Source organism: Schistocerca piceifrons, chromosome 11 (assembly GCF_021461385.2).
Source record: "Schistocerca piceifrons isolate TAMUIC-IGC-003096 chromosome 11, iqSchPice1.1, whole genome shotgun sequence".
Taxonomy (NCBI): Eukaryota; Metazoa; Arthropoda; class Insecta; order Orthoptera; family Acrididae; genus Schistocerca; species Schistocerca piceifrons.
In genome coordinates this window covers 6,075,339-6,093,173 of record NC_060148.1, presented here as the reverse complement: position 1 = coordinate 6,093,173, position 17,835 = coordinate 6,075,339, and the positions used below count along the sequence as shown (strand labels likewise).

General features: G+C 41.8%; 1 protein-coding gene across 1 annotated transcript in view; it reads left to right on the top strand.

The window, feature by feature from the left end:
* LOC124720199 overlaps positions 1-15,748 on the top strand; it is a 1,401,865-nt gene extending 1,386,117 nt beyond the window's left edge. Inside the window, exons 18-19 of the mRNA XM_047245522.1 lie at positions 134-256; positions 12,555-15,748. Of these exons, the coding sequence (XP_047101478.1) occupies positions 134-256; positions 12,555-12,721 (290 nt within the window). The 3' untranslated portion in view covers positions 12,722-15,748. The remainder of the gene's footprint in view (positions 1-133; positions 257-12,554) is intronic.
* Positions 15,749-17,835: the final 2,087 nt, after the last annotated feature.

The following is a 17,835-nucleotide window of genomic DNA, read 5'->3' as shown; positions in this document are numbered from 1 at the left end:
ATTATTATTATTATCATTATTATTATTATAAGTGTAAAAGAATTTTGTGCATGAAATACAAATGTATTGTGTTGCTTATTAGAATAGTGTACTGTTAGTTAAAAACTGACCAGTTTGATTACAACTCATGCAGGAGAGGAGATCGCGGCGGGCATGAGCGGCACGTCGCTGCGCCAGCACCAACACCAACTCCAGCAGTCGTCGTCGGCCGCGTCGACGTCAGAGGCCTCCATACCGGAGGAAGATGACTGCAGCGGTACGTCTGGTGCCCGGTCACTGAAGAGGGGACTGTGGCAGATGGCCATAGTGCTGTCGGGGGGGGGGGGGGGGGGCATTAGTAGTGATTTCAGTTGTTCACACACTCTCTGGGGTGTCGTGCGAGTGTTGTGTGTACCCTCCGCTGTTTTCACACTTGGGGTGATTAAACTGTGTGCCGGAACTCGTGACTCAATATCCACACACAGTACTCTACCGCCTGTGCCGTTCTGTTTGTAAAGTAGAAGAGAACTGTTGCAGGGGATAGATCGTGAGTAGTGACAGTACAGCTCCGCAGGTGAGAGCGTTACCCGCAAAAAGCGAGGTAGTGGGTTTCGGTCTCGGCCTGACACAGGTGCAGTCTGAAATATGCATTGTTTGTATTGAATTTTAAAATCTGTGTAGTTGTAGAAGACCTTCCGTGGTTTTGAGTGTGTCACTAGGCTTCTGTGTAGGACACCTGAGCCAATGATGAATGTTTACATCTCTAGCTACACCCGCACTCTGCGAAGCGGTGTCGGTTGTACGGCAGTGAGTACATCCCGTCGCTCCACTTATTACAGCTTCTTCCCGTAATAATGATTTTGTGTGGGTTAACGGCCGGTTGCAAATCTTTGTCGGACACCCCTTTGCCGACTTGCGTGTCCGTAAAATGTACCTCAGTTAAACTGGTGAAACGAGACGTACAGTCTGACACAGAATTTGAGCTACATCTCATTTCTGGCGAATCCCCACATCGTTGAGAGGTGAATGCTAAGTTGAAAGGCAAATCGATAAATCCGTGGTCTGTTCAGAATTTGACCCTGTGACTTTTTTTACAAGCTTGTACTTTTCTGCTAGACAGCTGTGTCCAACGGCTTCTTTCCGTTGCATTTGCTTAGGAAATGCAGGAAGAATGATTGGTTCGGTTTCTCTGTACAGGATGTAACAAAGTGAATCTTGAAACTTCCTGGCAGATTAAATGTGTGTGCCGGACCGAGACTCGAACTCGGGACCTTTGCCTTTCGCAGGCAAGTGCTCTACCAACTGAGCTACCGAAGCACGACTCACGCCCAGTCCTCACATCTTTACTTCTGCCAGTACCTCGTCTCCTACCTTCCAAACTGTACAGAAGCACTCCTGCGAACCTGCAGAACTAGCACTCCTGGAAGAAAGGATATTGCGGGGACATGGCTTAGCCACAGCCTTGGGGATGTTTCCAGAATGAGATTTTCACTCTGCAGCAAAGTGTGCGCTGATATGAAACGTCCTGGCGGATTAAAACTGTGTGCCGGACCGAGACTTGAACTCGGGACCTTTGCCTTTCATTCTGGAAACATCCCCCAGGCTGTGGCTAAGCCGTATCTCCACGATATCCTCTCTTTCAGGAGTGCTAGTTCTGCAAGGTTCGCAGGAGAGCCTCTGTAAAGTTTGGAAGGTAGGAGACGAGATACTGGCAGAAGTAAAGCTGTGAGGACGGGGCGTGAGTCGTGCTTGGGTAGCTCAGTTGGTAGAGCACTTGCCTGCGGAAGGCAAAGGTCCCGAGTTTGAGTTTCGGTCCGGCACACAGTTTTAATCTGCTGGGAAGTTTCATATCAGCGCACACTCCGCTGCAGGGTGAGAATCTCATTCTGAAAGTGAATCTTGTCTTCTCAATCTGTCTGGGACCGAAATGTTGTGGGTTCTGTTATATTCCTACATTCAATTTCAAGAAATGGTCGTCAGTACCTATTTTCAAATGTTTGTCGAGAGTCTTCAGCATCTCTGTGATGCTTTCCTGGGATTCAAATAAACCTGTGACCATTTGTGTTGCCTTCTTTCTGTACTTTGAACGTCTGTCTGTACTCACATTTGGTATGGGTCCCACACACTTGAGCAATAAGCTAAAATCGGACGCAGAAGTGAGTTGTAAGCTGTCTCCTCTGCAAACTGCCTGTATTTTCCCAGTGCCCTCACAACAAATTGCCTTACATACGACTGAGCCCCTGTGTGATTGCTCAATCTACTCTACTAATTGGTACATCCCAGTATTTATGTGAGTCGATTGTTTACAGATCTGCATTTTGTGAGCGCAGTTTTACACTTCTGAATATTTGCAGCAAGCTGCCACTATTTCCACCACAGATCACTGGCTCAGATTCATGTGATGCAAGATGTAATGTTTGAGGGTGGTTATCACATTACTTCATGCTTTATGAAAGTTGGTAAGGAAAGAACAAAATCGTTGTTGTTGTTGTTGTTGTTGTTGTTGTTGTGGTCTTCAGTCCTGACACTGATTTGATGCAGCTCTCCATGCTACTCTATCCTATGCAAGCTTCTTCATCTCCCAGTACCTACTGCAGCCTACATCCTTCTGAATCTGCTTAGTGTATTCATCTCTTGGCCCCCCTCTACGATTTTTACGCTCCACACTGCCCTCCAATACTAAATTGGTGATCCCTTGATGCCTCACAACATGTCCTACCAACCGATCCCTTCTTCTAGTCAAGTTGTGCCACAAACTTCTCTTCTCCCCAATCCTATTCAAAACTTCCTCATTAGTTATGTGATCTACCCATCTAATCTTCAGCATTCTTCCGTAGCACCACATTTCCAAAGCTTCTATTCTCTTCTTGTCCAAACTATTTACTGTCCATGTTTCACTTCCATACATGGCTACACTCCATACAAATACTTTCAGAAATGACTTCCTGACACTTAAATCTATACTCGAAGTTCACAAATTTCTCTTCTTCAGAAACGCTTTCCTTGCCATTGCCAGTCTACATTTTATATCCTCTCTACTTTGACCATCATCAGTTATTTTGCTCCCCAAATAGCAAAACTCCTTTACTATTTTAAGTGTCTCATTTCCTAATCTAATACCCTCAACATCACCCGACTTAATTCGACTACATTCCATTATCCCTGTTTTGCTTTTGTTGATGTTCATCTTATATCCTCCCTTCAAGACACTGTCCATTCCGTTCCACTGCTCTTCCAAGTCCTTTGCTGTCTCTGACAGAATTACAATGTCATCGGCGAACCTCAAAGTTTTTATTTCTTCTCCATGGATTTTAATACCTACTCCGAATGTTTCTTTTGTTGCCATTACTGTTTGCTCAATATACAGATTGAATAACACTGGGGAGAGGCTACAACCCTGTCTTACTCCCTTCCCAACCACTGCTTCCCTTTCATGTCCCTCGACTCTTATAACTGCCATCTGGTTTCTGTACAAATTGTAAACAGCCTTTCGCTCCCTGTATTTTACCCCTGTCACCTTTAGAATTTGAAAGAGAGTATTCCAATCAACATTGTCAAAAGCTTTCTCTAAGTCTACAAATGCTAGAAACGTAGGTTTGCCTTTCCTTAATCTTTCTTCTAAGATAAGTCGTAAGGTCAGTATTGCCTCACATGTTCCAGTATTTCTACGGAATCCAAACTGATCTTCCCCGAGGTTGGCTTCTACTACTTTTTCCATTCGTCTGTAAAGAATTCGTGTTAGTATTTTGCAGCTGTGGCTTATTAAACTGATTGTTCGGTAATTTTCACATCTGTCAACACCTGCTTTCTTTGGAATTGGTATTATTATATTCTTCTTGAAGTCTGAGGGTATTTCGCCTGTTTCATACATCTTGCTCACCAGATGGTAGAGTTTTGTCAGGACTGGCTCTCCCAAGGCTGTCAGTAGTTCTAATGGAATGTTGTCTACTCCCGGGGCCTTGTTTGGACTCAGGTCTTTCAGTGCTCTGTCAAACTCTTCACGCAGTATCGTATCTCCCATTTCGTCTTCATCTACATCCTCTTTCATTTCCATAATATTGTCCTCAAGTACATCGCCCTTGTATGGACGCTCTATATACTCCTTCCACCTTTCTGCTTTCCCTTCTTTGCTTAGAACTGGGTTCCATCTGAACTCTTGATGTTCATACAAGTGGTTCTCTTCTCTCCAAAGGTCTCTTTAATTTTCCTGTAGGCAGTATCTATCTTACCCCTAGTGAGATAAGCCTCTACATCCTTACATTTGTCCTCTAGCCATCCCTGCTTAGCCATTTTGCACTTCCTGTCGATCTCGTTTTTGAGACGTTTGTATTCCTTTTTGCCTGCTTCATTTACTGCATTTTTATATTTTCTCCTTTCATCAATTAAATTCAACATTTCTTCTGTTACCCAAGCATTTCTACTAGCCCTCGTCTTTTTACCTACTTGATCCTCTGCTGCCTTCACTATTTCATCCCTCAAAGCTACCCATTCTTCTTCTATTGTATTTCTTTCCCCCGTTCCTGTCAATTGTTCCCTTATGCTCTCCCTGAAACTCTGTACAACCTCTGGTTCGTTCAGTTTATCCAGGTCCCATCTCCTTAAATTCCCCCCCTTTTTGTACTTTCTTCAGTTTTAATCTACAGGTCATAACCAATACATTGTGGTCAGAATCCACATCTGCCCCTGGAAATGTCTTACAATTTAAAACCTGGTTCCTAAATCTCTGTCTTACCATTATATAATCTATCTGATACCTTTTAGTATCTCCAGGGTTCTTCCATGTATACAACCTTCTATCATGATTCTTAAACCAAGTGTTAGCTATGATTATGTTGTGCTCTGTGCAAAATTCTACCAGGCGGCTTCCTCTTTCATTTCTTAGCCCCAATCCATATTCACCTACTATGTTTCTTTCTTTCCCTTTTCCTACACTCGAATTCCAGTCACCCATGACTATTAAATTTTCGTCTCCCTTCACTATCTGAATAATTTCTTTTAGTTCATCATACATTTCTTCAATTTCTTTGTTATCTGCAGAGCTAGTTGGCATATAAACTTGTACTACTGTAGTAGCTAAGCCAAATCCTTCAGTTTATTTCAATCTTTACTGTACTTGAGCACCACTCCCAGTGGAAACATGATGAGCAATGTGGTATGTCTATTTGCTGCCATATCTGACATTACAGTCTGTTTCTGTTTTTTTTTTTGATACTACTTCCAAACACACTGTTCATCTCGAATCATTGCCCAACTTGTAGCAATGGGTATCGTAATGAAGTAATTAAATAATTATTAACATTAATACATTTCATATGTCTGTCTGTGAAAAGGAAAGTTGCTACTCACCATATAGCAGATAGGCACAAATATAGCTTTTGGCCAGTAAGACCTTCATCAAAATTATACGACAAACACGCACTCGCGCAAACACAACTCACAAAAATTACTCCGGCAACTGAGTGGATTTTTCCATTGTTTAATTCTTATGCCTATGTTTATGAGCTCTGTAATCACAGAGCGCTTGCCCCCCAATTAAAAATCAATCCTTTGAGGACGACCACCTAGAAGAATTTTGAGCCCAGAAGATCCGACATTTACGTCATTATTTAAAAATTTTACTGGCACATTTGTTTGATGTATCTTAAAATGTAACACGTGCAAAAAATCTATATTATATGTGCAAGCTTAGCTTCGCTTGCAGCTTATTAATCTTCGAGGCCACGATTATATGTGAAAGCTTTCTTTTTCTTGTAGCAACACTATGTATATTAATTTAAACCATTAACTTTTCTTTTTTGGGTGTTCGCGCTACTTAAGAGTGATCTTCCAATTGGCTGATTACATCACGTGTCCTATGCTGTCATCAGCTGGCGAGATCACGTGACTTGAGCTATGACTGACTTACAAAAGCGCATCGCAATCTCGATTTCAATGCTTTGGAAAGTAAGATGTGGTGTTTGATGATATTCGAATTTATACCTTCATAAAACGAAAATATGCAGTGTACATGTTGCTTTACATCAAGGATCTTTCCAGAACATGTTCCCCCCCCCCCCCCCCCCCCTGAGTTTCATTTTCTAAAGTGCTGGGAAATTCTACGTCGGCGTATAAAACCAGAAACATTGAAAGGTTTGATGAGTCTTAGAGTGCCTAGGAAAAGTATACTATCACCGATATCACTTAATATGGGAAGAGTGTATGTTCACCCGGGAGAACGTGTATTTTCAACAGGGAAATCCAGGAAAAACCCGGGAATTTTTTTTCCTTGTCCATGTATACACCCTGAAGCAGCAGAACTCACCATTTCCTAATGTAATTCCTTAGGCACGCCTGATTCGATTCTCCTGCGTTCCGTTACTCTTTGTGGCTTTCGTCGAACAGCTGTTGCGAGATAAACGACATTGTTTATCTTGCAACCTATTTTTCAGTGTGCTATTCGTTCCGTTCAGCTGCTCTTCAAAGTTCTTCACCATCTGTGACAGAATTACAGTGTCGTGGGAGTCCTCTGTTTATTCACACTGAACTTCAGTTGGTTTTCCTTACTGCTTGCTCATTGTGCACATTGAAAAACATTTGGGATAGGCTACAACCCTATCTCACTCCCTTCACAACTACCGGTTTCCTTTCATGTCCTCAGACTCTAACTGCAGTCTGATTTGTGTACAAACTGTTGATAACCTTTTTATAGTGGTGGTTCCACACTCTAATTTTCTTATTTTAATCCAAAATAACATAACTACCGAAGAAAATACAGTTCAGGTAGAGTCTGGAGCTCTTAAAGAAGAAAATTAAGTTCTAAAGTCTCGTGTAAGTTCATATTTGCGTCAAGTACAAATGTCATCTTCTTGCTGAGTTACGGTGGATGTGACCGGATTGGCAATGTGATGCCGTATTTACTCGAATTTAAGCCTCACCTGAAATTTGAGACTCGAAATTCAAGGGGAGAGAAAAGTTTTAGGCTGCACCTCCAAATTGAAACAAAGTTGGTCCATTGTAATATGAGAGACAATTTAGGTCGAATGAATGAAGATACAGCTACAGTAGTTTGGTTCGAGTCGTAAGCTTAGCAGTTAAGCTTTACCAGGTAGCCACTGCTATGCGTCAGGCGCTCTGTCCGTATTTTGTACGGGTACCCTTCCTTTTTCACGTGCTTCGTCTGGTTTGAATCGATTGCTTATTTTGCTTTGATCTGATAAGTGCCATTCTCTTTGATATAGGTGTTTACGTCACTCTAAGCTGAAAATGCGTTACTGTACTGTGTCGTGCATTGTTTGTCACATTCTGATAGTGCGTGTTTACGGCCTGTTGCCGCCTGTGGCATGGCTTGCTTTTGTGCGCGCTACCGCCGCTTACAATAAAAAAAAGAGAGGAATCGTCTCATTAGCGAAACAATGGCAACAGACTGCTATTTGTTGTTACTTACACTGCTGCTTTCTTTGATAATGATCATCAAGAACCAAATAATAAACTGCGTATGATAGAACATGTTCTGAACGAGAGTTTAGCGAAAATTTTTCTCCGTTTGAAAATCTTTGTGGCCACTTCTTTAGTACATCAAATTCTGCACGGAAATTAGTCATCTTAGATTTTAAAATCTAGTCAGTTGCCTTGCTTCATTTCTGACTGTATCTCTATTAGGCATAAGAATAATACGAATATAAACATGACACGATACGTATATTCTTCCGCATTTGCTGTTGTCTCACTCTAGTTTTGTAGTTTGTTAGGCAGACATGATGTAAATGAGGTAGTAGCAAACACGAAAGAATACGTGGCAAAATGTTTATATTCGTATTATTCTTATGGTGAAGAGAATACTGCATGTGATTCACATTTCATCAGGTTCCTATTAGCAACAATCTCTTCTCACAGGTAGGAAAAAATTCAGAACGTAGAGTTGGCCATATTGACAAACATGCCAAACAGTGTTGCCAGTCGGATTTTCGTAGTACTTTGAAATGCTGCTACATTCGAAGATGAACAATACAGAATTTGTATTTACTTTGTTGGATAATGTATGAAAATGAAAATGTAGTGGTCGAAACTCGGGGCGGAGAAAAAAAAACTCATCTTTCACTTTTTTTTTCTTTTTTTTTTTTTTTTTTAATTTACTGGCACAGAATTTTTGGCGCCAGTATTTATCTTTGTGCCTACAAAGCATGCCTGTGTAGCACTACATATATTCGACGGCAGAAATTAGTTGTGGCGGCACCTACCAACATTTTTCAGAACTTCTGCTTGCTTTGCAGGCGGTTTTTTGGATTACAAAAACCGTAAAAAAGTGCGGCTTAGATTGGAGTAAATACAGTATTCACTCCCTCAGTTCTGTCCAGTGGTTCCTTAGCGACTGTTATCCTCATTACATTCCCTGTCAGATCAAGTACTTGTCATCATTCCGTAACTGCAGCAACCAGTCTGGGTGGCCCAGCATTGTGTAACACTTAATCTTCCTTTACCGTTTCAGCTGTACGACTCCAGAATAAATTACTGTGTTTGCTACATCTCGTCCAAAAGCACTCTTACATCCAATGGGAGAGTAAAGTCTTATCCAGTTATTTTCTTCTCTAGGCTTCATCCATTCTGTGTTGCACCATGCCTCTGTATTAGTACTCCCCATCTTACTCTAACTGTTAACGTTACTTAGATCAATGTACATTAGACTGACATTACTGTATTACCACTTTACTATCAGTCATAACTTCTTTCCATATTTTCTTTTGTTGTGGCCTCCTCATTTGATTTTCTTTTTCCTCCTCTCATCTATTACACCATGTATCTTTCAATCCTTTCTTTAGACTACACCAAACACATTTTCATACTCTTCTGCTATGGATTCCTTTTGATTTTAACACATTTCGTGTAAAATCATTTCTTTCTCGTGCTACTGCTTCTTCATTTATGAACTGAGTTTAAATGTCTTTTGTAACTTCATGGGTCCAGCCTGATGTCAAGGGCATGTGCAAACATCTGTTTTTTTTTTTTAAAAAAATTTTATTATTATTATTTTATTTTATTTTATTTTATTTTGCATAACCATTCTGCACAAATGTTGAAAAGACAACAATCTTCTTTTTCTCAGTTTCTGCTATTTTTTCTTTGTTTTGATATATTTCATACTTGATTTTTAATTTCCGGGCTTCTGTGCTGCATATTCAGCCTCAAATTTAACTCGTTATTCTTCTATCCGATATGTCTTGTTTGTCGAATTTATAATTCGGTGCTAGGCATTTGCTCGTGGAGTTCCACTACTGTGTCCAAGACACTTGAACTTCCTAACCATTTCTATTTTATCAGTGTCGGTTACTAACATTTTGGGTGCATTCTTTAAGTTGGGGAAAAAATTGACGTTTCTCTGTGGAATGTCTCATAATCACTCAACTTAAGTATCTACTCAAACTGTAACTCCTTATTGTTATTATATATGTCTCTTGTACTGTGCACAATGCAGTGTTAAATCTCTGAGGAAATCTGGTCGGATCTCTCAAAAAGTGTGAAGATCCGTACTGTGCACCATCAAATAACTGCAGTGTCAGGATTGTTCTGCATACCAGCAGTTCTGGTACGGAACTTGCCCACCCACTGCCTCGTGCTTTTCTCTTTAGCTCTGCTTAGAACTCACTTTTCTCCTGGACCTGTCCGTTAGTTGATACCTTCCACATCCTTTTTCTGTATCCCTTCAGCTCCTTGCTGGAGTAGACACTGTCTTTTCAATATATGACGTAGCCAAGTTTCCTGTCTCTTTCCTATCTCGAAAAGGCTCCTGTACTCTCCAACTCTTTTCAACTCCACCTCATTCCTCAGCCTGTTTTCGCAACCCTCATCTTCCAGTTTCCTCAATTCACACATTTTCATTGGCTTCAGTCTTGTTTAATCATCATTTGGTAATATCTCTGCCACACGTAAAGCTATCCTCCATATACAAGGTGAGCCCAAACTCGACCTGCAAAATTTTGGGGATTGGAGAGAGATTTTCTGAGAGTCGCCGTATAAAGGATTGTGTTTTGCTTTGTTTCTTGTCCTCGTGTATCATTGTTTCTTTTATTGCACTGAAAATAAATGCACAACAGTGCAAATGTTGGTGGCACGAAATGTGTGCCTCATTTGGAAACAAACTTGTTCCATATAAATCTGCATACGTACTCTGCAAGCCACGGTACAGCGCACGGCAAAAGGTACTTCGTACCTAGTGTATCCTGTTTCACTCACAAATAGAGTTAGGGAATTGAGAGAGTCTATATACAGGGTGGAGCAAATAAAGGTGGTCCGGAGAATAGGTCCACTCAGAGTATTCGTCACCACGATTGACGTGATACGCCGGTATCTTGCGACAGGCGTCAGGTCGATTTGGTAGGACTCTGAAACATTTTCTGGTGAAATGCAGCCACATTTTTGGTGTGCGGCACATTTCGGTATATTTTTGACTTGTTGAAACTGATCCCGTCTGACGCCATTTTCAAACTGAGTGTTGCACGGCACTCTTCGCTGGCACTTTGACACTATTAAACTTGTCACCAAACAGCTGACCGCACTGAATCCGCAACTCTGTCGTGTAACTTGCCACAGTGAACACTGGGAGTACCCTTGTCCGCTTTGTACCGCTCCAATCACACTGAAGCCCACACTACACTCTGAACGTGTGAGGATCGTGTGTTGGGCATAATGTGGTGCGCACATTCACATCCAGTCGTATACACTGGCCCGGGCCACTTTTATTTGCCCCGCCGTATTTTTCCGTTTGAGCCCTAATTTTTATGTGTTATCTTCACGGTCCTTAAGTGTAGCAGTAGAATTGTTTTTCAGTCTGTATCAAACACTAGTTCCTTAAAATTTCTCAATAGTGTTTCACGAAAAGAATGTTGTCGAAGTTCCGAGGATTCCGATGAGTTCGTGAAGTGTCTCGGCAATATGTGTGTGTTGGTCGAGCCAGTCAGTTAACAAATCTTGCAGCCCACCTCTGAATTACTTCAATATCTACCTTTAATCCGATTTGGCGGGGAACCCAAACACTCCAGCATTACACTCAAGAATGGGTTGCACAAATGTTCTAACAATTGTTCTAAAATTTTCCCAATATGCCACAATCGACTATTCTATTTCGCTACTGCTGTCCTTAAATGTTCATTCCATTTCGTACCACTTTACAAGGTTACATCGAGATGTTTAATCGATCTGAATGTGGTGAACAGTGCAGCACGACACTGTATTCAGACATCACGGGATGTGTTTTCCTACTGATATGCATTAAATTGAATTTTTCTACATCACAAGCTACCTCTCATTCATCACACCAATTAGAACGTTTTCTGTAAACTGATAGAGCGTCGATACAAGTATTGTAAAACCGACATCTGGTCCAACAAAATACACTATATATAGAGTAGACGATACAAAATCTTTTTTGCAAGCTCTTATAAATGACAACATTCAGAATATTATGGTGGAAATGTTTATATCAGGGTGACAGCTGGGAAGAATTAGATCAGATTACACAATGATTATTTTTTTTTTAACTGGCTGGGGTGTATAGATGATATGGGGAATCAACGATATGGGGAATCAACAAGCAATCTGTCTGATGCAGAAACAGGCAAGCTGTATTTCCTGCCATAGTGCCACAGGAGGAATTTTGTTGCATCTCATGTGTTTCGCTTAGAATCACAGAACGTATCAGTGTGCAGAAAACTTTTAATCTTCAGAGAACGTATCAGTGTGCAGAAAACTTTTAATCTTCAGAGATAGTCTCTCTCTCTCTCTCTCTCTCTCTCTCTCTCTCTCTCTCTCTCCCTCTCTCTCTGGAGGAAGTCAAAGGGAACTAGCACATAAGGTTGTCTTGCAAGTAAAACATTGGTGCCATACGGCATCTGGTTTAAACTCCTGTGTTCATCACATTTTCTTGTGTTGGTTTCTCATTTTACGAGCTACTAGCTGCATTTATTAGAAGTGAATTGGCTATTGTCTCATTGAGTGTATTTTCCAACATGTTACTTTTTAATTTTTCACGTAAGGGTTGTAGCATTTCTGTTTGTATTGCATCAATGTCTGTGGTATTTCTGTTTTTCGTCTCCTAAAGAGTTGGCTACACTTCACTCTTCAGAATTTTGTAGGCTTCTCTCTTGTTTATTTATTACACTTTCTAATTTTAGTTCAAATTGTTCTATCTCCTATTCCTCCTAACTACTTGTGCATTCATTCAACTTCTCCTTTACTTCTTGAGGCTTATTAACCATCTTATGTTGTCAGCCTCTGTCTCTAAGACATCTTTCGACATCTTTCATCCGTCCTTGTCACTCATCAACTTTATTGCTTCTTATACATGGTCATACCCTCTCTCTCTCTCTCTCTCTCTCTCTCTCTCTCTCTCTCTCTCTCTCTCTCTCTCTCTGCCCCTCTCCTTTTCTGAGTCTCCCCCTCACCCTCCTTCTCTCCCTCTCCCTCATTGTTTTATTGTATCACATTTTTACTTGTTCCACTTCTTTCTGGCTCAGTCTGCCTACGTAATCCATTATTTACATTCACTTACTTTCTTTCCATGTATCAATGAACAATTAAATAAACTGAAATTGTACTCTTTGCAGGTGGCCTCGGTTCGGACGACGCTACTCCGGCAACCACGTCTGGTGCAGAAGAGGAGGGTGGCGGTGGGGGCAGCGAGGTCTCCGACACCCCTCCTCCGGCACCCACGCCTGCGGCAGTGACGGCCTCTGCCGGCTGGAGGGAGGTCACCGTCTCCGGCGGGGAGTGAAGGGGAGCTCCGTAGCCCACCTGCCGCACGTCTCGCCGGTCGGTCCGTGGCGAGTCATTCGCGTGCCGGGCACTCCGCCGGTGGCTGACACCTCGTTCGGATTCTCCGCATCCGAATCGGGACGCAGTGCCGGGCCGACTTGCAGCCCTGGAAAATTTCTCGTCGAACTGAGTGTGTTTTGTCAGAACTGGGTCTACACTGACGGACAGCGGGAGTGGAGACTCGGGTTCTCAGCCACGGGTGACAGGCGAGAGCTGTGGCACGGACTGAACACCTCCGAAGATTTGTAGGTTGTGCATTAAGTTTCCCATTCTTAGCGGGCAGCTGACTGTGCATTCACTCGTAGCGAGTGCCAGCGATGCCCCTACTGCAGTGGAGAACAGTGCGGCCTCTTTGTGTACACCACTCGCTGCCCTGGGGTGTCGTCGGAGCTGAGGAGCAGCTACAGTCGGAGTAGAGGTCGAACCCCAAAAATTGCCACACGGACTCGGTGACACTAAAACTGCCACGTGATACCGGGTGAGGGGGCGGACGTGTACAACTGGAATTTCACCGATACCTCAGGATCTCTTGTACAAACACTAGCTTATCTCTGTACCTTAGCTCTGCACGTCTTTTTTGCCCACTGTACGGAATTGGCAAGAGACGTGTAATACGTCACTTTTCTCCACGAGGCTTCGCATCTGTGGCTGGAGTGTGTCGGACGTACGCTGCGCCCGCGGAAGTCGCCGACCCCGGCCGAGCGATTCTGACACGAGACTGATCCTCGTCCTCTTCCGGAGCCAGCCGAATTGTGCAGGGAGCTGCTCTCTCCCCACAATAAAAACGTCTGCTCGAGTATCGGACAGATCTGTTGTCCTCTTTGGAAAATGACGCTTATCTACCCGGTCTGACACTTCTCACATTCACGACATTGCAATTTTTCGAAATAGATTTGCCGGTAGCAACTGCACAGTTCACCACGGTGTAAGACAAACTGCGTATTGGCATCACTGTCACATTCTGCACAGGTTCGTCTTTTGCGGTCATCGACTATTTTTTGGTCCATTCGTATTGATGAGGCGAAAAATATTGTTGCAGTGCGCTGTACTTTATAATTCTCCCTTTAATCGCAAACAATTCTCTTTGTTACTATATTCCGTGCTAGACTTTATTGTGTGGGGAGCGGTTCCCTTAAAAATGTGATTAAAAATAAATTAAAAGTGGGAAATTAATTTTCCTGGTAGTTTTTTTAGGCTGGCCTCACATGTTGCATTATTATGGTAGTTTAATTTTTCTGTCAAAAAACAGAGTTTATTTTTCAAGCAGTTGTTTCCGTAAGAGCAAGCGTAATGTGTTTTTGATGTAGTCCGTGCTCTGGTTTGCAGAATATAAGTACCTGTGTGTGTGTGTGTGTGTGTGTGTGTGTGTGTGAGTGTGTGTGTGTGTGTGTGTGTGTGTGTGTGCGCGCGCGCGCTAATATTGAAGTCTGTATAGAAAAAATTAAATTTTGTAGTTTGTAGCTCCAGGCAGTGTTTATCAACATACCTGGCGGCAATACACTTGTGTACGCTAAAAAACAAATCTGTATATAGTCTCACTCGATTGTTAGAAGTAGTTAGTGTGTAAGGTTAGGCAGGGGGCCCAGGGTTCTCACATAGCAGAACTTTGCGCTTACCGCTTGCTGCCATCTGTCGGGGCGTGACAGGTCTTTCGCTGTCCGTATTATTTTGGAAAGTTTTTCAGTGTTCCAGCTGCACTTGATACCTGGCCCGTGCTCAGGGAAGTTTAACGAGGAATATGGGTGTGTAACACGGAAGGTAGTTAGTCTCTCATTTTTCCATAATCCACCGTATACTGTGGTGGCGCCTTTGCCGTCTAGGCAGAGATTTTAGCGTTGTATGTTAATTTTAAGGCAAAACTGTCACCTCGAGTCTTATTGTGTTCACACATTTTCAGTGTGTTTCTTAATGATTTCTTTTAAAAGTGCTGCTCTATCTACCACTGCTCGATACCAGCAATGGCAGTTACGTGCGTATGTTACAAAAGGCTATCTTGTAAGTTTATTGTATGTGGAGTCCTGTGTTATTGTACAATTCTCATATATTGCTTTGAGCAGGGAATAACAAAAAATCTAAATTCCTGTTACATTTGTGACTGCACAATAGTGAGGGGGAAAATGTGATGCGGAAGGGGAAAAAGTGCTTAATTCGGTGTACATTTGTGATTAGATTGTGGGGGAAAAGCGTGTGATGGGGCACAAGAGTCCTTTTGCAATGTATGTTGCTGTTGATTTGAAAGGAAGTCATTTGTCATTAACAGCGCAGTTGGTGCAGAGAGACAGAATATGTAATGTATTGTGCATATATAGTGTGTGTGTGTGTGTGTGTTTTTTGTGCCATCGGCATTATCGTTGATAATTATTTATTTTATTATGAAATATCGAGCAGTGAGGCTGTTTTCCCATGTTGATGGTAGTGAAGATGAGTCTTCACAAAATGTAAGCTGGCATTAATAAGATTATTGTAGCTGTAGTGAACCACGCATGTGATAGTTGAATAATTATTTTTAAGGACACCGATTGCAATAAGGTACTGTACATTAACACGTGAACACATTCGAGGCAGTGCGTGCTGTCGTAAGCTCGTGTGTGTCAAACTGAACTCCGAAGCTGGCACTTTTTGCACCGCTTCAGTTCTTGCGCTGTTTGCATTGCCACAGTGGTACTTTGTGACGTGGAGCGGGGGGAGGAGGACGAAGATAAGCCCACGCCGAGTCACGTGCGCGTCTGGATCTCCGTACGCCACGGACAAGACTGCGAGCAGCCCGGGAGCACTTTATGGAAATGCAGTGTGTCGCCTCTCAGGGCCTTTTCTTAATTTTATTTTTAGTGTTTGCCTCCTACGTTTGCGCAGAGTCGGGCACTGCTGAGCCACTAGTAACTAAAGTTGCCACAGCCCACTGCTGTTGTTTTCTGTATTACTGAGGCCGAGGTGTATACTGCCCGGTCAGAGATATGTGTAATAATAAACACTGCAGAATTTTGAACTTGTCGTTGTCAGTTCACTTTATCCTGTCACCACCTCTCGCGTCTTTCATTCCCGAGAAGAATACGGCACATAAACAGGTGAGACAATATTGATGATGATGATAATAATAATAATAATAATAATAATAATAATAATAATAAACCCCGTGGAGGCCCGGGAAAAGAATCGGCCTCCGGTATGTTCTGCCAGTCGTAAAAGGCGACGAAAAGAACAAACCACTAATAGGGCTAACCCCCCTTTTAGTGTGATTAGTTGGTTCAGGACAGAACTAAAGAAGCCTCGGACAAGCGCCGTCATGGTCGGGGACGACGCTTGAACCCTATGCCCGCCCACAATGGTAACGACACTGCTAGCTAACTGGAAAATGATTCAAATCCAAATAGAGGTGTTTTGCAGGATATGCTTCCTGCAACCACCCTAGAAGGAAAACAAAGACAGAGGATGAGATGGTCAGATGAAGTTAATCGACACCTCATGTTCTGTTATTACCAAGCAACAAACCTAGGAACCAACACAACTGGATACAGATCACAAGTATACACAACATTTATTACCAGATACCCAGAATTAAAATTTTTAACAGAACAACGATTAGCTGATCAGATCCGTGTAATAATAAAAAATAACAGGATACCCCAGTCAGAATTAGAAAACATCAAACATCAAGTACAACAAATACTGGAATAAAATAATGTGCAATCAGAAGAAGAAGAAGAAAAAGAAGAAAATACAGTAATGGACTCAAACATCCCAGAGAAAACAAACAAAGAACAACACACATCAATTAAACAATCAGAAGAAAACGAAATCTGAAGACAGCCACCAGAACACGCACAAATAGAACACGAAGTGACACAGATGTTAGATATAGAAGAAAAATTTCAGCTAACATATATAGAATACAAAGACACAAATACAGACATTAGACCATTCTTGCGTAGACCACCAAATAACCCACAAGTCGAAACAACAATAAAAACTATCAACACAGTCATACACAACAAAATAAATGAAAATACAACTATGGAAGAGTTACAACTACTGGTTTATATAGGACGACTCACTACACTAAATACACACACTAGCCAGAGATCAGAACCAACCAACACACAGAAGAAACCCACAAAACCAGCCTGGCAACACAGGCTACAGATCAAAATAGAAAAACTGAGAAAAGACATCGGACAGCTAACACAATTTATAAGAAATGAAATCTCGGAAAAAAAACGAAAAAGGTTAGGCAAAATCTCACAACAAGAAGCGACAGAGCAATTAGACGAAAAGAAGCAGAAATTACAAGCATTAGCCAAACGACTCAGAAGATACAAAAAAAGTGAAAATAGAAGGAAACAAAACCAAACATTCAACACAAACCAAAAGAAATTTTACCAGACAATAGATAACACACACATTAAAATAAACAATCCACCAAACATAACAGACATGGAACACTTCTGGAGCAACATATGGTCAAACCCGGTACAACGTAACAGGCATCCACGGTGGATACAAGCAGAAACAGACACATACAAGATGATACCACAAATGCCTGAAGTGATAATTTTGCAACATGAAGTCACCCAAGCAATTAATTCTACGCACAATTGGAAAGCCCCTGGAAATGACAAAATAGCAAATTTCTGGTTAAAGAAGTTCACCTCAACACATTCACATCTAACTAAATTATTTAACAGTTACTTTGCAGACCCATACACATTCCCTGATACACTTACACACGGAATAACATATCTGAAACCTAAAGATCAAGCAGACACAGCGAACCCAGCTAAATATCGCCCCATAACATGCCTACCAACAATATACAAAATATTAACTTCAGTCATTAAACAGAAATTAATGACACATACAACACAGAACAAAATTATAAATGAAGAACAAAAAGGCTGTTGCATAGGAGCACGAGGATGTAAAGAGCAACTGATAATAGATGCAGAGGTGACATGTCAAGCTAAAACTAAACAAAGGTCGCTACACTACGCATACATTGATTACCAAAATGCTTTTGATAGTGTACCCCACTCATGGTTACTACAAATATTGGAAATATACAAAGTAGATCCTAAA